Below are 22,244 nucleotides of genomic sequence, written 5' to 3'. Positions count from 1 at the left end.
AGGGCCAGCTTCTCTGGAAGGACTCTGCATTGTTCCATATGTGACAAAACCCAGCAGCAGCATCCTTTCCAATGACTTTACCCTTCTTCTTTTGTGTCGTTTGTGGCTTGTTCTTACTTTAAAGGATGTCAGGATGTAGAGTTTCTGTTTCTGCGCTAGCTCGGGCATTTATTAGTCCTCATCGCCTCCAGCTCTGGCAAGCAGTGTTTTTAGTTCTACCCAGAGGCTTGCAAACGACTGGTACCTCGTAAGTTTCACACAGTTGTTATTAATGATTACTGCTCCTTCTCGCCTCCATGAGCAAGAGTTGGTCAGGACTTGTTTACAAAAAGAAACTACTCTTTGATTAGACAGGGAATGTCTTAAAGTGCAGCTAAAAGGAGAACAGATTTATAGGCCAATCTCTCATTTTAATGTTTTTATTGCAAATCAGTAAATGCGATTTCTAAAGTAAAGCTCAATGCAAATATTTTTAATGATCAATGTTATTGCAAGTTGCAGACATGTAGAGGAGCAGAAATATATTCTCCTGACCATCACTTTTCCCATGTAAATCTGAAGTTTATATTTGCATGGAATTTTGATCGTTGAAAATACTTTTTGACCTGATCGTCATAATTATTTTTCAAGTTTACTAACTAATTTTGAAATTGTGCCAGAGGATGGAGGGGCTAAACAAAGGAAATATTGTAGGAAAAAAACCTTTTGAGTAGGAATCAAGGAACAGCCTCTGTGACTTGCTGTGTGACCCTGGGCAACTTGCTTCATCACTTGGAGACTCTAACTTTAAACTGCAGTTTGACTGGATTAGCTGAAAGAGCTCTTCCAGGATTAATTATCCGTAGTGGTCTCTATCTCTGTGGTTTTATGACTTGCTAGAAATTACTTGGTGTGGAGGGGTGAGATTGTTTCCATTCTGTTTCTGCATTGTTGACAAGGTATATTGTTCATTTCTCATCATTTGAGCCCATCTGTTTCATAACACTGCAGATTTACAGTCCTTGTCTCAGGGCACCCACATTATCTATATTGCAAATGTGGAGGGTCACAGAGTGTTTTTAATAAGTTAGGATCAAAACAGCAGGACCATTACATAAGCTTCTGAGAACAGGCATGTGTTAAGGAAACTAATCACAGAAGCTCAAGTCATAACATTAAGCAGACCCAAAAGAGGGGCATTTACCCTCTATTGCAAACAGTCATTTTTACTTGGCTCTTGGCAGAGAGTAATGTTTGGATAATATATTTAAATGGTAGAATTTGCCAGCTCCTGATGCACAGGTTATTATTAACACATACTTTTTCTTCTTTTATCGAAGTGATAAATTCTCCACGGTTATTTTGTGATGTAGGCAGTGGGAAGTCATTGAATTTTACAGTTTCAAAACGCATGTGCTTTCCAAGACTCTGTTACAGCTGTGTTTTCCAGGGAGTCCAGTCTGGTTTATAAGTAGGCAAAACCTTTGGTTTATAAGAGGAAACTTTAGTAAAACTAATGTCGACAAAAAGAAAAAATTTGGAGGCTAAGGTTTTCTTATCTGAAATCAGATTTCATTTCAATGCAATTTCCTCTTTTGATCCTGATGTCTGCAATCTTGTCAGCAACCTTGAGTTTATTTATGGCTCCTTGGTATAATCTAGCTATGTGTGAAAGCCTGGTACCGGGCTTCCCTGAGTGCCGTGGTGATAGAGGTCAGTCCAGAGCAGAATCGTGAGGGAAGCAGCTGTCTTTCCTCTGTTCTGTTTGACCTGGCAACAACACATCTAGCCGGCGTTAGAAGTGGGCTTCTACAAGAGATGAAAATTTAAAGGTGGGTATATAGATGTGTATTTTGTAGACATATACATATATACCTAAATAGGCATTCAAATATGACCTGGCAAGTTGAATTTGGGAAGAGATGGCTCAAGTCAAAAATAGTAAAAATCAAAAGATTGCAGTGGTCTCAAAGCAGCAATTTTCAGTTGTATGTTAGGTCTTCAATCAAGACTAACGCCATACCAAGGAAAGAAAGTCAACAACACGGAGGGAGTTTCCACATTCTTGAGTTTCTGGCACTTAGACTCTATATCTTCTAGAAAACTCGACTCCCTTAAAATTTTGACTTAACATTTGTAAAATTTTCTTAAACAATCAAGTCTGTACCTAAACTTGAAGATCAAGTATTAAATACAGCTGAAATAATACCCTCAAAGGTTGTTTTGTTTAGTAGCATCTTTCTTTTATCAATTGAAAATGATGAAGAGATATTTGTTTGGGTTTCGAAATTCCATTTGCTCTGTTAAAACAACATTGCAGCCAAAAGCCCCTAATGAAAGTTTCCCTGTGACAAGCCTAAACAATGATCCAATAGGAATGAGAAACCAAACTAATGAGAAAATGATGTGAAAGGCCAGCTTTCTGCTCTCCCCGCAAGGATTTTAATTACAGAGAAATCAGCAGCTGTGCCAGGGGTAACACAGGAGTGCTGGCCATGCAAAATAACACCTTGGAGGGGAATGAATTTAAAGTAAATGGGCTGGAAATATTGGCTTTCCAAGCAATCAACAACAACACATGAGGGGAAACACGGAGCCTTTAATTAGGTTAAGTGTGCTGATCCCAGACTTCTCTGTAGCATCTGATTCCAGTGGGTGCAGATCCTTACTTGTGATCCCCGATTAAATGGGAAAAGAATCTTTCATACGAACTGTCCGTCACAGGTCTGGGAGAGCAAGATCTCATAAGCCATTGTACATTTTGCCCACTTAGGAAAGCACGTGTTCTCTTGACTCTGTGACTCACTGCAGGAATATAATGTTATTCATTGTTGTCATTGTCTTTTTGTACAGCTCAACTTATACAGAATATCTTAGACAAAACTTTTTTGTCTCAGTTTAAGACGGTTTATATTTTTTTCTCTTCCTGCTCCTTTCTATAGGAAGGTTATAGTTGAACTTAAATTACCTAAAACATGCTCTTATTAATCAGCCCACTAATGAGAGGTCCAGATATGCTGACGAGTACGTGAAATACCATTGTGTCAACCAAGAACGTCACAGTTTTCTCAAATGGGTTCAACATAGTAAATAACGCAAAATCCAAAGGAAAAGAGAAGCGGCTTTGAGGTTTTGTGACTAGGCTAAGCCCGAGCTTTTATTATTACTTTGCTCTTTTCATGAGTATTGCCATAGGCTTGACCCACTACTTGAATGTCGTGTTACACCTCGGAAGATGAAAGAGAATCACCCCGGCTGAGGGAAGAAAATAAGCACTTCAGTTCACCAATAAGGAGTGTGGCAAGGTGTGGCCCTATTCATTCACTCTGGGCCTCCCTTTCTTGGGGACAGGCAGCTGACCATGCATGGTGACACTGCCCAGTCCCTCAGGGCTTTCTGCTGAGAAAAGGCCTGTGTGTTGGAGTCAGGCTTGAGTTCAGGGCTCAGCTGTATGATCCACACAGTTTGCTCAAGCTTTCTGAGCCTTGGTTTGCTGAAGTAAGCAGCTTGTTGAAGACGACCTTGTTAGTAGGTGGAGGAGCTGGCGTTGGAACGGAAGGCTGTCTGACTCTAAGCTTGTGCTAATTTATTCAAGTTTCATTTTCTTGGTGACGATGCGTGTCTCACACGTAGTCAATACAGACGGGTTGAAACATAGATGGATTTCATTAGAAGGCTCGACTTCCTTCCTGAGAACTTCGCAAAACTCTGGCTGCTGCTTACTTGGTGACAAGACGGCTCTGAGAAGCCACGGCTCTTGGCTTTCACGGAACGTTCTGTGGCTGCGCTCGATCTGCAGCTCCCATCTGCTCCCGTGGCCCAGGTTCTGCTGTACGTTGTGTGTATGTTGTGCCGATGCGAGAAACCCAGAGGGGAAGAACTTCTACCTTTTAACGAATATGCAGATGTCAGAGGCAGGGTCGTGCTCATCGTCTCCTGACTGGTGAAAAACGGGGCTGCATTCTGTCAGTTCTTTTGACCTCCTTTTCTTATTTAATTTATATCTTAATGATTGAAATTGCTTCTAAAGAATTGGATGCCTTCTCCCTTTCCTTCCAAGCTGAAATATTTGGGACTCGGAAAATATTTGGACTTCTCTCTGTTGGCTGTACATTGTTACTGCTGGAGCCAGGAGTAACCTCAGTAGGCATTTGGCCCAACTTGGTTGTCAGAAAGAATAGTGTTCACTAGACTAGACTTTCTGGGAAGGTAGTGACCATGTCTGATTTTTCCCTATTATATATCCAATACCTAGTGTGGTGCCTGGTCCGTGGAAAGCACTCAGTAAATATTTGCTGAATGAATGAATGAGTAAAAAAACAGTGACTTTAGTTTTAGAATGGTTTATATACTCATTCATTCATTCAGCAAATATCCAGTAACCTCATACAGTGGATACATTCATTTAGAGGCTTAGGGGTATTTTTACACCAAGAACATTCTGTTGGATTCACTAGAAAACTATATTTTTCAATTCTAGACATGTGCTGGAAGCATTTTTGATATTTTTCTAAGGTTATGAGGCAATATTTATTTCATTCAATATACCCTATTTTTTAGGACAGCATTAGATTTACAGAAAAATTGTGAAGATAGTACAGAGGGTTCCCATATACCCTACACCCAGTTTCTCTTATTATTAGCATGATATATTAGTATGGTACATTTGTTATAGGTAATAAACCAATACTGACACAATATTATTAATCAAAGCCCATACTTTACTGATATTACCTAATGTCTTATTTCTGTTCCAGAATCCCATCCAGGAGAGCACATTCCATTTAGTCGTCATGTCACTTAGGCTCCTCTTGGCTGTGACCATTTCTCAGATTTTCCTTGTTTTGGATGATCTTGACAGTTTGGAGAAGTACTGGTAAGGTATTTTGTAGAACGTCCCTCAATTGGAATCTGTCTGATGATTTTCTCATGATTAGGGTGGGGTTATGGGGTTTGGGACCCAGGAAGATCACAGAGGAAAGTGCTGTTTTCATCCTTGATGTCAAGGTACTTGCTGTCAAGATGACTTATCTCTGTTGATGATGACCTTAATTACCTGACTGAGGGAAGGCTGGTGTGGCTTCTCCCCTGTAAAGTTACTCTCTACTCCCTTCTTCCTTTCTATACTGCACTCTTTGGAAGGAAGTCACTCTGCACGGCCCATTCTAGGAGTGCAGAGCTATGTTCCACATCCTTCAGGACAGAGTATCTACAAAAATTATTTGGAGTTCTGCCTGGGAGATTTGTCTCTTCTCCCTCATTTATTAATTTATTTAATCATTTATTTACATCAGTATGGACTCACAGATATTTATTTTATACTTTGGGTTTAATCCAATACTACTTTACTGATTTTTTTGGCTCAAATTGTTCTAGGTTTGACCATTGGGAGCTCTTTAAGTTCGCTCCTGTGTCTCTTTGACACACCTCCATTCCTATAATTTTTTTTTAAGCAGTTGGTAGTCTGCAACCCTTATGAGGGCCTTCACGAGAACCAGACCATGCTGGCACCCTGATCTTGTTCTTTCAGCCTCCAGAACTGTGAGAAATAAATTTCTGTTGTTTATAAGCCACCCAGTATGGTATTTTGTTATAGCAGTCCAAGATCTGGGTGCTAGCTACGCTTATTGCGATTGGAGTGTCATTGCTTCATTGCTTCTAGGTCCACTCAGTTGACAGAGCATGGAAATATATGTGTGTATACTAATCCGTGTATATACACACACATTTTTCCATATGTAACCATCTATATCTATATTAATCTTAACAAGAGTTTATACCAGCATCTCGAACTTTATTCTAGTGGATCATTCTAGCCTCTTCTTGCTTATCAGTAAACTCCGATTGCAACAGTGATAAACCTGTCTTCCTCCATCTTATATAGGTTTACCTAATAGTACAATTCCAGTGTACATGTATAACAGTGTCAGAATTGTTAACGCTTACCCCTGTGGGAAACAACTTTATCAACTGGATTACAGTGCTTATGTACAGTTTCTTTTGCCCTTAGTCTTACAAACTCCATTCATTTCCAGTTACTTAGGTCAGTAACCTTTCCTGCATCCATCCCCTTCAGTGAGGTGGTTTCATGCATTTGTAATACAATTACATCTTCTGAGCAAAATCTGTATTCCATTCTGGGATCCCTTGACTTCCTAAATGATTCTTTTAAATTTATATACATTAAGGTGTACTCTTAGAAAATAAAACAGTAAAAATAAATAAGCTAAGTGATCAACTCATGCAATTAATAAATAGTATAAATGCAAAGAAAGCAGAAGGAAGAAAACAATAGAGATAAGATGAGAAATTAACAAAACATTAAGCAAAGAAACAATTTAGAAGATTAAAGAAACCAAAAGCTGCTTTCTTTGAGAAAAATAAAACAATAGACAAGCTCTTGGGAAAATTTTAAGAAAATAAGACACCCATAACTTTTAAAATAATAAAGGAAACAAAAGTATAAATATATAGAATATTTAAAGATCATAACATAATACCATGAAAAACTTGAGAGCAGTGCATTTGAAAATTTAAGTAAAATGACAAATTTTAAAGGAAAATATGAATTAAAACTTTGAGTCAAGAAGAAATAGAAAGAAGACCTGAGTAGAATACAATCAGTAAATAAATGGAATAGTCATAACACTCCAAAGGATAATAGACCAGATGGTTCACAGGTGTGTTTTATCAAATATTCAAGAAACCAATAACCCCTAATATCATACAAATTGTTTCTAAGGATAGAGAGGAGGAAAGCTCCCCAATTAATTTTGTGAGGCAAAGATAACCTTTATAAGAAAACCAGACAAAGGCAGTATGAGAAAGAAAAATTAGAAGGCATTCTCATTCTGGAATATGAAAGCATAAATCCAAGACAAATATTTTATGGTTATTATATTCTATATATGGTTTCTGTGAAGACTTTATATCCTCTGTGTATTTGTATAAAATACACAAAATTTTTTTGTAAATACATATAAAATCAGGACTTGCACAACAAACCAGATGTTGGCATTAACTGTATATTTTATCTTACCCAAAACGTAGATGTAATAATCATTTTTATTATATACCTTTAAAAAATACTTTTCAATTCTTAGTTTAGGCCTCTAAGGATCCCTTGAGAGTAGTTTCAATTTACTTTTTTATGGTCATTTAGTTTAACCAGAATTTGGAATGAGCATGAAATGGGAATTTTAAAGGTATTTGCTTGAGCTCCTGTCAGAGAAGAATGTCATGACATTTAACCCCCAGAGGAACAGAACACTAAACCTGAGTTTCGGCCCTCTTCTGAGCCTGCCATGTCAGTTCCTGCCCCGAACACTCCAAAGAGCAGCATGCAAAGGAGAAAACCTCAAGGTGTCTTGAAGTTGTTTATCATTTTCATTCTGGCAGCATTGTTTGGGTGAAAAGATTAGAGACTTTCCTTCCCCACTAGTCCCACCCCAAATAGGAAACTGATTGTGTTTCCAGACACGTGTAGAGTGAAGAACTGCTTTGAGAGGATTGGGTGCCTTGCTCTTGTTGGATTAAGTGGGTGGGGGTAGAGGTTTATGAAGGGGATAGTAAAAGAGAAGCCAGGGGATGACCTGCTTTTAACCCAACCTCTGTGACACATGGATTCAGGGACAATTTCTGCATAGAATATCAGCTTCACTTGCCAAATGTCAACTTGAACAGTGTGGAACAGAAACATGGATCGTCTCAAACAGTGTTTAATATAAATGTTAATATAAAAATCACTTAAACTGGGCTTTAGAAACGTTTCCTTTGAACTCACATTTGAATACATTTGTCCGATTCTTAGAATCCTGTGTGCATTAACCTCTAAGCAATATTCCATATTGTGGGATGAACACTCCCACAAAGATACTGGTGAGACTAAAGATGAAGATGAGGTCTGGAAGTATTTTATATATATTAAAGAAAAAATTATTCTGACACTTGTTAAAATGGTAGGGCAGAGTTTCTTCAGGACTATGGCAATAGTTGTAGAGACTACTGGAATGGAGTTTTACGGTAGGGAGGAGAAATTGGGTTCAACTGTGGATACAACAAAGAAAAGTACAGATTTATAGCCAAGGAGCGGGGTGGGGGAGGGGTCAGTGAATGGAAAATTTCTACGAGAGAGTGTGGTGGTTCTTGCTAAACTGACCTAACAGGATTCTTGCAGAAGGCAGGCCAGGGTGATAAGATAATGCCTGGAAGGTGGTAAGGGATGAGGAGTTTGGTCAGATGTTGAAAGTTATTAGATATACGGGGGTGGGGGGGATTCTGGCTAAACTGACTTAGCAAGATTCTCGCTAAAATTGGGCAATGTAGGCCCTATAAAGATGGACGCTGAAGATCCAGGCCTAGAAGGTTTAGAGGAGCCTGACTACCATTAGGTCAAGGAGAGAGTCTTTTGTCACTTGTTGGGAAAGGAAGCTCATATGAAGCAATGAACACGGGAGAGTTAGGTGACGGTTTAGCACTGAATTTGAGGACGGTTTAATATGTGACTGATATAGGCCATCACTGTGTGTTTATACAGATACACACTGTACACATCTGAGGGGAATGTCTGGGAAGAACCAATGTTTTAAAAAAAGAATGAGGTCAAGCTAACATGGAATGTGGGCCAAAATATCAAGTTCAAGGAAAAAAGCCAGTTGAAAACTATGTATTTAGTATAATTCCATATTTGATAAAATGAATAATAATAAGAAATATTAGGTTATATACAGAAAAGGAAAAAGTATTAGAATGTGAACAGAGTTGTTAAAAATAGTCTTCTTTGGGGGCCGGCCCGGTGGCGCAAGCGGTTAAGTGCGCGCGCTCCGCTGCGGCAGCCCGGGGTTCACCGGGTCGGATCCCGGGCGTACACCGACGCACTGCTTGGCAAGCCATGCTGTGGCGGCGTCCCATATAAAGTGGAGGAAAATGGGCACAGATGTTAGCCCAGGGCCGTCTTCCTCAGCAAAAAAAAAAAAAAAGAGGAGGATTGGCAGATGTTAGCACAGGCCTGATCTCCTCACAAAAAAAAAAAAAAAAATAGTCTTCTTTGGGGAATGGAACTAGAGTGAAGGTTCAAGTTTCATGTAATGTGTTTTAGTAATGCTGTAGTTTTTTACCTTAGCAATTAGAAAAAAATATGTTCAAAGTGGGGGAGGGGCAACAGGGCCCTTATCCGTCCTTAGCTTCGTCCAGGACAGCTTAACCAAAGGAGCCATGTCAACAAACTCACTGGCCCCAAAAGCAGTACCTGAATCGTGTCATCAGCTCTCTCCTTCCCCGGGTGGGGCACGCAGTTCAGCTTTCAGCCTGGGACTCAGGCAGTGGCTGTGTGAGCTTCCTAAATGCCAAATACATAGGAAGAATTTAGATGGGAACACAAGTGTAATAAAGTGAATCAGAAGAAGATCAGTAGCAAGTACTCAATGTGCCAACAAAGCAAGTCTTTAGTAGAATGAGCACAAGTCCAACCAACTTTAAAGGTAAATTTGTGCCACTGGATTCCATGGAAAGCACAATCAGAGATTTCCCAAAGGTGGGGAATGAGAAGCATTCCTTCCAACATTGGCTTTATCTAAAACCCTGGATTTGATACTGGCACCTCTTATTAGCTGTGTGATGTTGGGGAAGTGACTTAACCCCTCTGACTCTTGGTTTCTCCAGCAGTGAAGTGTGGAAAATAATAGTATTTACCTCATAAGGTCATCGTCTGGATTAACAACATCAAGCTTCAGCTCAGAATATACTCTCAGCTCAGGGCTTGACGTATAATGAAGGCTAGGAAATATCTGCTATTAAAAAAACTATAATAAAAGAAGGTAAATATGTATAAGGACAAAACAGAAACAAAACCAAACCAACCACAGACAGCTCTTTATATGCTAAAACACAAAAGCATTAAATAAAGGTTTATTGGCATCATATTATAGACACATTCTATCACGTGTAAGCAGTACAGCAAATTCTATGTAATGAGATACATAGGCAAATACCAAGCAAGGTTGTTGTGGTATAGTGTAAGACAACATTAAAATGGGAAAATTCTACACAGTAAGAGGAACTTAGCAGTACTTAGTGAATTATTTCTCTTCTGTCTCCAGCTCTCCATATTTATACATGTCTAAAACAATTTGTTTATAAATGTCCAGGTCAAGTTTGAATATATTTTAACTCCTCTCCATTTTTATGAATCTACGCCTCATGTGTTCTATTCTGGTGACATTCTGGTTCACTACTAAGCACCAGAGCTCTCAATCGCACAAGTGGAAGTGGAAAGACGCAGACATTTGGTAGCTGTATCCACTTTGTATTCATTCTGTGACCTTGAGCACATTATGTAATTTCTTTGTTCCTTGGGTTCCTTGTCCGTTCAATGAGAATAAAATAATGTCTTCATGTCCAGGTTGTTATGAGGATTAAATAACTATTTCACATGGCTGGCACTCAGGATGTGCTTAAAGGTCGTTAGTGTCCCTACTTTTCCAAAAGGAATCTTAGAGATCATCACTTTTCTCATTTTACAATGAGAAGCTCAAGTCCACAGAAGTTATAAAAAAACACAGGCCAAAAGTCCCATTTCTACACTCTTTTCACTGCTGTCCTTTCTCTTCTTAGCTTGTTTAACTTCAATAGAGAAGAGAAAACTCAGTGGAATCAGAAAGCATTCTTTGCCTCTTTTTAATATAGGTAAGCCACCAAGAGACTTTTAAAGTAGGAGTGAGTTTTATGAAAGGTAATAAGTAGTCTAAGAACTGTTTTAAATCCTCAGAGATATTAAAAACAGAAGTTCTGTTCTTTCAAGATTTCCATAGCAGAACATAAGTATTCTGTATGCTTTGGCACCAAAAACTCCAGAACTGAGTATTTATCTGCACATTTCAACCCAGGCCTCCCGGAATGCTTGCCTGTGGAATTGGCAAAGGAACTGGCCTTCGGATTTAGAGCAGTCAAGTTTGCTCAGCACACAGCTGTATTTGAAGCACAGCTCTCTGCCATTAGTCAACGGAGCTTGGACAAAATGCAAGTAATTTAAATGTAAATGCTGTGACCTTACCCAGCTGTCATATCTTTGTCATCTTTTTCCATACCTGAGATCACCCATGGATAACCCAAGAGAACCCGTGATCATGCGCGTGATAGAAAACAGCAAAATTCGGCAACCTGTAATTTAGATCTTGCCCTCTTTATTTGAGGAAGAATGGCAGGCTTTATTCAGCAGGAAGGAGATATTCAATACTACCATTTAAAAATAGTCAGCTAAAAGAGTCTGTTATTTCTTTAAAAATGTGTTTTTAAAATGACATTTTACTGTAATAAAACATTGCATTTTATTTGGTTATTTAGAAAATATATGTATACTTGTTTGTCTCTCTTGCTTGTCTCACTTGCCTTTTTACTTGTCTCAAGTAACGTTCTTACCACATCCAGAAAAAGCTGGAAACGTTCAATGTCGCCAAGGCTACTTGTGGCTGCTATGATACGTGGAAACTCAACCATTGGAAATGGGCAGCATTTGTTACTCTACCCGTTGCTCTCAGCAAATTGGTCGTTTAGCAAACTGTATTTGTTGTTATAACTATTAAACAGTTAAGCCACAATCTAGTGATTTTAGCCATATGGATCTGCAGACGAGCATGAAATGGGTCAGAAAAATGCAGAAGCCTATGAGACATTTCTGTGGCTCTTGAGAGTAACACACTCCTTCTCAAGACTGCTCGTTGATCTGGCATTGTGGAACTTTTCCAGCCTGCCTGGTAAAAGTAGCTAATGCATTAATCTTATTTAATAGATCTGAGTTCATTTTATAGGAAGGGATGAGACTGAACAGTCAAACCTCTAACCCTGCTGTGTATTAATGTACTTGGTTCTGTTTACTATAAATAATTTTTCTCAGAAGTAAAACCCGTCATAGTTATAATTAAATATGGACATTTTGGGGTCTTGTCAAGTATATCTTAAAACAATTGTTTATATTATTCTGTGCTGCCCTATTTACACAAGTTGGAAGAATTATACCAAGAGCTAACTATAGACAAAAAATGGGTATTTGCTTATTTCCAAATTATGGCAATTTGATTGGATATGAATCTTGGCAGGTATTTACACAAGAAGAGAGAGACCGGAAACATTTTGAAATTGCTGCTTAAAACTCATCAGTTTCTGACAATAATACTGGATGCAAAACCAAAGCAACACATTAATTGCATCTCTTAGTTGTAAGACGGTTATTTTTTCCAGACTCTTCTGTCTGGATCTCATCATCCATAATGAGAACCCATCTGATTTACACCATAGTCTCAATTCAAAAAATTATTTCAAATTCTAAAATCTTGGGACACATCCATATCCTGGGAGGCTGCTTGAGGTGTCCCTGACTCAGTTTCTAGATTTCACATTTCTAACAAGTTTCAAGAAAATTTTACACTTTTCTGAAAGTTCTCCCCTGTAGCATAATGGGATAGTGAGTGACATTAATTCTCATTTCTGCTTTTTACCAGGACTCGGTGTCCCTCCCTGCATTTCTCTCCCCCCACCCAACACTTGTTCGGTAGCTGATGCCACTGTACCTTTATTAGTATCTGAATAATGATAATACAGCAATGTAACTATGCCTAAGGCCTTGTACTCTTCAATCTTAGAACCAATTATTTTCCTGTGATGGCCATCAATAGGCTTCTATTTCTTTTACACTTGAAAGAATATTTGAAAACATCTTTGAAAGAGGTATAAGGGTGGATACGAAAAGCCGTTCTAAGTAACTTCATCTCTAAACTTTGATTACTAAGTTATTCTCAAAGGTTGAGAAGGAGGAATACAAATAAACAGAAATGAAGGAAATCTACCCAGATACATGATCAACCATTCCTAAGGAATGGGAATGTCTATCAGTGGGACACAATTTTAATAGAGTGGATGGAGATCTAGGTCAAATTTTCCAGTGTAAGGTTGTGTGTAGGACAGAATCCAAAACCTTAATAAAATTAAGCTATATTAGATCTCTCACTTCTCTTGATCTCTCAGGCTCCTTAGGGAAAGAAATTAGATAAAACTATACTTTTCTTCATGCTCTAGTTCCTCTCTCTGCTCTCCTCTCTCCCACTTCCCACTTTCAAAACAACAACAAAGGCCCAAATCCCAAACCACTGTATATTTTTATGGCCAAAACTCTCTGGGGAAAACACAACGATGAGTGTGCCCTGATGCCTCCCAGGTCCTGCGGACACTACAAAGAGTGGACAGCTGGAGTCTGGCAGCGGTCACTTCGGGAAGAAAACCCAAGGGCAAGTTCCCAGCCGATGTTATCTCTATTACGCCATATCAAAGGGGGGAAGGAAGTGGCTGGAGATGCTCCAAATGACCTTGTTCTTCAAGTGAGATGCTAGTTTTTGTTTTGTTTTGCTTTGAGGCCAGCCAGCGAATAGAGACAAAGAAGTACGCCCTGGGTGAGTCGCCGCACGCTTTCTGGAGTGAAGAAGTGCTTACAATGAAGTCCTGGAGTGCATGTTAAACTGGGAGTACAGGAATCTGGGTTCTAGTCTTAACTGGTCTTCAATGTCCTCATCTGTGAAATGAGGTAGTAGAACTAGATGATCCCTAAATTGGAAGAGATCCTTTTTGGTTTCAGGTCCATCAGATCCCTTGAATTGTGTGCAAAACTGAACGTGTGTGTGTGTGTGTGTTTTCGTTGAAGGTGTCTGCACCTCCCAAACTATTAAGAACCATTAAGCCAATTTCAAACTCTCAAGATCATCTAAGTGACTTTTTTTTTTTATTGAAGTCACTTTATTTGGCTTTTCAGGATGCCAAAATAATAATTTTTTCAAATGTATTCTGAGTAATGAAAATGAGGAATACGTATGTCCTTTCCAGCACTAATCCTTTAATGCGCGTTTAAAAAATTAATCTAGACATTGATTATAAAGTAATTTAACCAAGAAAATCATCTGCTGTAATTTTTTATAGATTCTGAATAGTTTTAGATTTAAAAAACACAGGGCTTATCTTTAAACAATTGACTAATGATCTTACAACCTCAAGTTTGTGTGTGCATGCAAACTTAGATTAGAATACTTTGTCTCTAAAATTAACCACAAAAATCTTTTTTCTACAGGTTTGAAGTTGTCAGGTATAGGTTATACACACATTCTTGTGGAAATCTGAAATGGTTTTTAAGAATAGGTTGCTTTGAAATCAGAAATAAGACAAAAAGCTTATTTCCTTTTGGAAAATGATCCACAAGTGACTTTTTTTCTCCCAGGAATGGGTGATTTACATTCTGGTACGAATTTTGGAATCTGGGCAATTCCACTACTTATCTATTTCAACTGTGAGTCCGTTTTTTTTATTTTTCTGGTTTTCAATTTCTTTTTGCACCTGAAAAATAAAGATAGTGAACTTGAGCTAAATGTCCTTAAAGATTCCTTCCTCCTCAGTGATTCTCTGACTGTCCTTGGGATGCTAAGTGCCCTGTTCTCAGCTATCCTGGAGCTGAATGGAGACAAGGTGGTGCTTTCATATCAGCTACTTTCTGTTCATTAAGAACAAGTTTTTCTTTCTTGTCCTCAGTGCACCTGAATGCTCCTAAAATCTAAACACATAAGTAAATAAGACAGCTTTATTTTTAATAGGTTTTCCTCTTTCTTTATGAGTGATACAAGTTTCACAACGTATATTTAATGTTCCTGTAATTTTTAAAAGGCAATTTTCACTGAGGCTGTGAAAGAATTCTCAGATTTATCCAGACTATGTAGAAACCACCATCACAGCTGGCTGAAAAGTAAAAGCTTGGTTAAATTGACTTGGCCTGGTTCCCAGGGTTTCCCAGGCATTTAACAATGTCTGAGCGTTAAATCCATCATTTTCAGAAGCTGCAAAAACTCTTTGATTCACTGTAGTCCCATTTAGCACATTGCTCTGTAATAATGTATTTGTGAGTAATATGAGAAAGTGGATTGTCCTTCCAAAGGCACCAATTTATAACTTAGGATATAACATCTCTGGGATGTTGTCAATTTTAAAGTTCTTCCAAGTTGGTTGGTTACATGGTCATTGTGTACATGTTCTTTTTTTCTTTTAAAAAATTATTTCAGGCGTCATTACTGTTTTGTGCAGATGTGATAAATTTTGTTTTGATATCTCAACACTGATGAGTTGGATGATACCTTTACAAGACGGATGTTTTCTCCTAAGGTGAGCAGAGCACCTTTCATAAGGACACCTCTTATACTACCTTAGCCATAGGGATTCTATACTCCACAGGAATGGGACTCATGCACGCCCACCACATGACAGGTGGTGCCAGCATGTGGAGGGCAATGTAGAGGTTAAGGGATTATACCTGTCTCCACCTGTATTTACAGAAACACTTTGTAATTCAGAATCATAGAATCCTACAAAAGACAATGTCTTATGATAGAAGGTATCCTACAATGTCATCTTATTCAAATCTGTCACCACCTAATTTTGTAAACGGGAAAGAGGGACAATGGGAGGTGACATATTTTCTTGAAGTCAGATAGCTTAGGTGATTGTAAATTCCAGACTCTTCTGAATCCTGGTCCAATGTGCTCATGACACCTCATGTATAGAACCTATGAAGAATGAAACTATCTAAAACTGGCCTTTTGTATGGAGTCTTTGACAAATGGTATCTCTTTCTATTTGCCTAAATTTTATCTTATACCTAAATTGCTTTCTAAAAATTCATGAAAAATCAAAGTTAAAAGTATCAGACTGTTAATGTCACAAAACAGCAGCTCTGTAGTTTTCTCACTACTAATTATAGTTCTAACTGATGGTTGCTAAGCTGCTTCAGCCAAAAATTAAAATAATCATTTTGCTAATATTCGAGCAGATGGAAATACTTGGAATATCCCAATTTTGTACTTAAAATAGATGCTTATTTTTAAAATAAAGGTAATACATTTTAGGTTATTAAGGATGATTTGTTGAATACTTATTGAGCCACAGTGTTTGGTTTGTCTTATTCTTTTGAAATAAGTCCATTGCAGCTCTCTGAACTCTCACAACAGCTAGCTCCTATCCAATGTCAAAATACAAACTGTAATAACTGTCTCTAATGCCACAGTAACTTTAGAGAGATGCAGCATGCCCTTTATAACTATTAAAAAAGGGTCAATTCTGGTGCCAAATTACATAAAGACACAGTTTTCGGGACAGAATAGAAATTGAATACACCAAGGTAGCTGCTTGGGAAAAAGAACATTATATAGTCTAATATCTTTAATTTTATGTACATGAATATAATGTATGTCAACTTTGTACATGAGATACATACAGTATTTAAACATTTTACTCAACAGATAAGAATTTACAATAGCAATATAACTGACTAGAGGCCTGTCCACTTAATATACTTAGATTAGATCTGTACTTCAACAGGAAAAGAATTTAATAGTTTACAATCATAGAAACACTGACATTTGAAACAAGACTTTATAAAATAATTTATATATATCCTAGCATCTATAGAGAGGAATGATTTGCATTTGTGGATGTGTGCAATGAATGGAATATTTTAAATTTTTAGGTAATAAAATAATTTAGAAGCAGTTCATGCAGTGGTCAAAGCGAGGGATGGCAGTTCCTTCAAGATGTCCTCTATCTTTGACATCAGTGGCCATCAGACGCACACTAGGTACCATGGGGGCACACTAGGACAAGTCCCTCCAACAATTACTTATATAAACACCAATATACACAAGTTGATATCCTTCATTCCACAGTACAAGTTTGGGTCACAACTTCTCTCAGCTGTGGGAGTAGTCAGTCTATACTTAAAGTGATATAATGTCCCTCCTGGAGTTCTACGTAATATATCTCTAGACAAGGTAACTAACAGAACTTCCTGGTTTTCACGACTTTACTCTGATACTTCACAGAGTGCCCCCCAGGTCCTATGACATAAACATCCAGCAGGTAAGATTTTCCAGGCTGAAGACCTTTAATTGTTTCTGTGGTCACTGCTTTTTGCAGGTTTTGACTGTGGAAATATTTACAGAGGACCTTTTCTGATTTCTTCCTTATATCTGGTCCCAGGCATTGGTTTTGTTCTCTTCTCTTCTGGTCTTCATTGTAGTTTTCATCCACTTCCTTTTTGTAGATGCAAAACTTGTTCCTTTCCTGAGTGCCCAGCCAAGCCACGGTGGCCGAAGAACAGGTGCGTAGCTTGTCGAAGGCTTTGATTCTCGTGTCTTCAGGGAGAGAGGGAAAAGACTGCTTACCAGGCCTTGTGGTAGCTAGGATTTTCAACATAGATGCTCCTTTCTTGTTTCCTTTCAGTCGAATGAGATATTTTGCTTTAGGTTTTCCTCTAAGCTGAAACTGCCGAATGCCCTCCACATTCTGAGACAGAATAAGTTTCCCATCCCTTCTCACTTGGATTTGGACAGCGTCCAGACAAGAGTGGATAAAGAAGGTGACTTTTTGGTGAGAAGAGACTGGAGCAAACCGTAGAAACTTCGCTCCCTTCCTTTTAACAAAGACATCTGTAACTTTCCCATCTTTTAGCTCAACTGTCTTCTGTTTCGCTTCTTCCTTGGTCCTGGCAAAGGTGCCTACGTAAGCAGTACTCATGTTGCTGTTGCTGTTGGCCACGAAGACGTCAAAGTAGTACTGTGTGTCGGGTTTCAGATCCGAGACGGTGAAGATGTTCTTGTTTCCTATGCAGATTTTCTGAATGTCCACCTTGGGCCTGGAGTAGACATGCCGGCCCAGTTTTGGAGAAGGCTTTGTTAGGAAGCTGCGTTCTTTACCAGAATTATCTGAAGGAAATCCGAAGTGGGCAAAGTCAAAGGGGCTGAAGTCCAGACCAGGTTTGGGCGCCATCATAAAAGCATCATCCGCACTCAGTTTTGCTTCCACTGCACAGAGACTTTTGAAATTGTGCTCTTTGTTGATGACCACACAGTACTGAATGGGCTGTTTCAGCAAAGAGGCTGTGGGGCTCGGTTTCCAGGCCAAAGTGACCGTGGTGCGGCCCAGGGAGGTAACGTCTACCCTTGGGTCATAAGGTAACTCGGGGTAGGGCTGATCAGACTCTGGAGTTGTGGTGGCATAGACTTTGAAATGGGTGTCTTTCTCTGTTGAAAGAAGCTCCAACTGATATAAACCAGATGGAGAACTTGAAGATATAAAACACTCCACATCGTTGCCTTTGTAGGAGAATAACTCTGTGCCTTCCTCATTAATGATCTGCTGCTTCTGCTGCTCCAGAGGCTCTGTATCACCTAGAAGACACAAGAGAAGCACAGGATACACGTCAGGGCATATGCTGTGGCTTGCCAACCTTAAGTTGTGTTTTTAAGACTATCTTAGTTTTTCTCCATATAAAAATAACAAATGATCCTAGTAGAAAATTGGGAAATGGAGAACAAGATAAGAAATCGTCCATTAATTCAAGATCCAGAGACAGTCCTTTATTAATATTTTGGGTTATTTCCATCCAGTCTTTTCTTTCACATATTTTTATGCAATTGATATTATTCTCTTATTTTTCTCTGTAACTTAATAACATTTATTATCATGCATATATGTACCTAGACAAACCTCCATGTTTGAATCTTGTTTTTCTCTTTCAATATTATATCAAAAAAAATAACACTGTTGGTTAATTTTTTGACCATTATAAATAATGCTCTTATATATGTGTAAGGCTTTTCTGATTTTAAGTTCTTTCTTCAGGACAGACTCCAGTTAGTGGAATTTTTAGGTCAATGACTGCAAACCTTTTAGAGATTAATCCCTACTGTCAATCTGCTTATCAAAAGGATTCTGTCGGTTTGCATTTTGACTGGCCAGCCATTTCACTGATTTCACTTTTACTAGTAGGACTGGGCAATCTCATTAATATATAGAATGTAAAGCACCAGTAGAGACCTAATTTTCAATGTATAGAACATGTGTCCAGGAGCAATGTAGGGGAAGTATTGAAACCAAACTGATTTTTTCCATCTTCTGTTAGTGTTCATATCAGATATCACACACACATCCGTGTGTAGGTTTAAGGTTAGAGGCCCTGGAGAGGACTGGGTAGCCAGAGTGGGAATGAACCTTTTCCAGCTTGTCTCTGCAGATTGAGAGTGAGGTATATAGGATTTCATATTCCTAAACCAGGAGATTAACACAATCATCATATGACTATTCATCTTCTCCATCTCAGTCTCATCACTCCCCCTATGCACTGTCAACGTTTTCCTAATGACAGGGTTCCCTTCATCACTGTGACTATCGCAGCTTGCTAGCACCCTTTGCTTGGCACCCATGGTCAAGCCTTCACCTTTAAACTATGATGTCTTTGTCCCTTAAAGGGAGCAGCATCACTCCTGGGCCTCAGACAGACTCTTCTCATTTCCTCGTAGCTTGTTATTTGCTTTCCACCACCTACATCTTCTTAAAGGTGTAACTCACTCCTCGTACTGACTGTCTTCTCCTCCTGGACTTGTAGTGGTGCTGAATGCCCTTTGCTTCTCTCTGTTTCCACACTTTACTCCCCAGAGATCAGAGGTTTGTAACCTTGACTGTATATCAGAATCTCCTGGGGGGACCTTTTAACAGTCCCAATGTCCAGACTACACCTCAGGGCAATTAAATCAGAACCTCTGAGGGTAGAATGCAGACATCGATAGTATTTAAAGCCCCCAGTGGTGATTCCAATATTCAAGCAAGACTGCAAACCACAGCCAGAGAAGCTAATCCAAACCTCTTGTCTTTTCCTTGCTCCTCAGTCCCCACACCCGTCTCTCCTAACCTGTTATTTTACCAAGATCACTGTCATCTGATGCCATCCCCCATTTCCCTCATCTCCATCACAAAATTCCCACTTCACCTATGCTTCTATGCTGATTTTCCTTACTAACAGAGCGCTGTATGTTTCATGAGCCTTTTAGCCATCCATGTAGAGGTCCAGGGCCACATCTGTCACCCTGCTTACCTGAGCCTTCCCCGCTTGCCTCTTCGGGCAGCTCCTGGAGGCCCAGCTTCCACTCTAAAGGTGCATCGCAGGGAGTCACCGTGACTGATAACGGAGTATTGTCTTCCTCAACCATGAAGAAGTACCTGTGGGAACATGGACCACTCAGACTGAGATAATTCATTCTAACACTTACAATCATGACTGACTGGAAAAATCACTTGGTTTAATTTTTATTCATTTAACACAGAATAAAACTAGCTGTTTGACACAAATCACGATACTTTCAGCATTATCTGTGGAAGTCCCATAGCCCAACCAGGTAATTATGCAACCAGATTTACCATCAACACAGTGTGAAACAATATAAAGACGTTGAACCAAAACGTCTTATTTGGGTATTATTTGAGTTAAGAATCAACACTTACTGGTTTTGGGGTGTTATTTAACATAGGCCCTGCCACTGCAAAGTAAGTCACAACCAAGAGGAATTTCCATCTATGTTGCCCTCCAGGTGCTGTGTTTTCCATAAGTTTGGTGACAAATTTGTAAGTTACCCTGAGGGCACTGTAACATCATCACCAACTATTTCAAAAGATCATTTTCACAGCATTGTAATTCTAAAATGCATGTTGGTCTCTGGCAAAATAACCCTGTGTTCATGTTTTTACATAGTGACTTTATTCACAGCTTTACTACTCCATATCTTTTTGGATAGAGGTATTTAATCACCATTTGTGAAACGTTTTTAAAAAGTGAAGATCACTGTGTTAGTCAGTGGAAAGACCCATTTCTCTGTCACTAAGATTGTTACTGCACAAAATTGGGATTCTGTTGCCCAACGTGCATAAAAAACCCAATTATTACAGCATCAGCTTTTGGGAAAAGAAATCAGCTTTATTGCTAAATTGATCTGTAAGGAGACAGAGTCATATGCTCTCAGATCTGTCTCCCCACCCAGGGCTTGGGGCAAAATTTATGGGATGAAGGGCAGGGCGGTCTGAAATGTGGAGATAGATGATTGGAGGTAAGGAGAAGTGAGGTAATTGATGATCTGTGCAAGCATAGACAAGCTTCTGTTCTTCACAGGATGCATGTTCACAAAGTGGTGGTGTTAGTATGATCTGAGGGTGGAGTCTTTAGCTCTTTGACATCAACAAGGTCACTTATCGGGCATTTGCGCAGGCCCAGTTGATGGGCTGGTGAACTGGACAAGGGATCTCAGTTCCTGAAAAATCACTCTTAATTACTCTGTTGATAAGATGGGGTCAGTTGAATTGGTCCCAAAGTGTCTGTGGTTACAAGATTTTATGTTGAATTAAATTATCTGGTGATTTTTAAAACAAATTTCAAAAAATCAAAACATTCTGCTCTATGCTATCCTTTCAGATTTTTTTTATGACGACTCAAAAGACTTTCTAAGGAGAATAAAAATATTGCCTCACTGTAACAATGCTATATATTCTTATTCTGAATAACTTAGATGGTTTCATTTAATTATTTTTCAAATCCTATAATCTTGCAAATGAGGAAACAGTGGTTTCAGGTCTAGCGGGCCCAGAGTTACTCACTGGTTCCACGGCAAAGAATAAGCAAGTTTTACCTCCTGTAGATTGTACCTCCTGGGTGTCTGTTTCCTCTCCATGCTCTCCATATCCATCACCAACACCCTCTCCAAACTGCCCCCTATAGCCCTCTACTCCATCAGTCCCCTCTGCGCTTCCTTCTCACCTCCCAACCTCTAACCCACGGAGTGAAGGACGGTCTGTGCTTGCATATCTCTTCTCTAACTATGCTCATTCCCTGTACGATCTCACCCAGGCTCATGGCTTTAACCTCTTGTATGTCAACAACTCCCAAATTTCAATTGTCGGCCTGAACTGTTACCTAAATTTTAGATACGACTATCTTCTTGCCATCTTCACTTAGATATTATTGAGAATTTCACACTTAAGGTATCTAATCCAAAGGTCTGATTCTCTCCCCCAAATCAGCTTCTCCTGCCGTCTGTCTCTTCTCAGTAAATGCCAACCCCAACCTTCCAGTTGCTCAGGACAAACATTTTAGAGTCATTCCTGACTTTTTCTTTCTCTTCCACTCCGCATACACTGAATCAGCAGATATTTTTGGCTCCACCTTTGGCTCCCAAGAATCCGTCACTTTGTTCCACTTTCCCTGTTGCCACCTGATCCAAGCCACCATTCTTTCTTGCCTGAGCATTGCCATCGCCTTCTGACTGGTCTCCTTGTTTCCACTTTGACCCCCTTCGTTTATGGACCCCCTTCCAGGTGATGTGATCCTTTTATACCCAAGTCAGAACACTCCCTGCTGCTCCAAA

At 39.1% G+C, this 22,244-nt stretch overlaps 1 protein-coding gene across 1 annotated transcript in view; it reads right to left on the bottom strand.

Moving 5' to 3' along the window:
• Window positions 1-16,247: 16,247 nt before the first annotated feature.
• Window positions 16,248-22,244, bottom strand: part of NDNF (neuron derived neurotrophic factor) — a 38,431-nt gene continuing 32,434 nt past the window's right edge. The window contains exons 3-4 of the mRNA XM_004426535.3: window positions 19,928-20,052; window positions 16,248-18,224 (exon numbers count right to left, since the gene is read on the bottom strand). Of these exons, the coding sequence (XP_004426592.1) occupies window positions 16,831-18,224; window positions 19,928-20,052 (1,519 nt within the window). The 3' untranslated portion in view covers window positions 16,248-16,830. The remainder of the gene's footprint in view (window positions 18,225-19,927; window positions 20,053-22,244) is intronic.

This window comes from Ceratotherium simum, chromosome 12, assembly GCF_057802395.1.
Source record: "Ceratotherium simum simum isolate JZ-2026a chromosome 12, ASM5780239v1, whole genome shotgun sequence".
In the NCBI taxonomy this organism is placed as follows: Eukaryota; Metazoa; Chordata; class Mammalia; order Perissodactyla; family Rhinocerotidae; genus Ceratotherium; species Ceratotherium simum.
The sequence above is the reverse complement of the archived record's forward strand: the minus strand, read 5'-3'. Positions and strand labels throughout refer to the sequence as shown.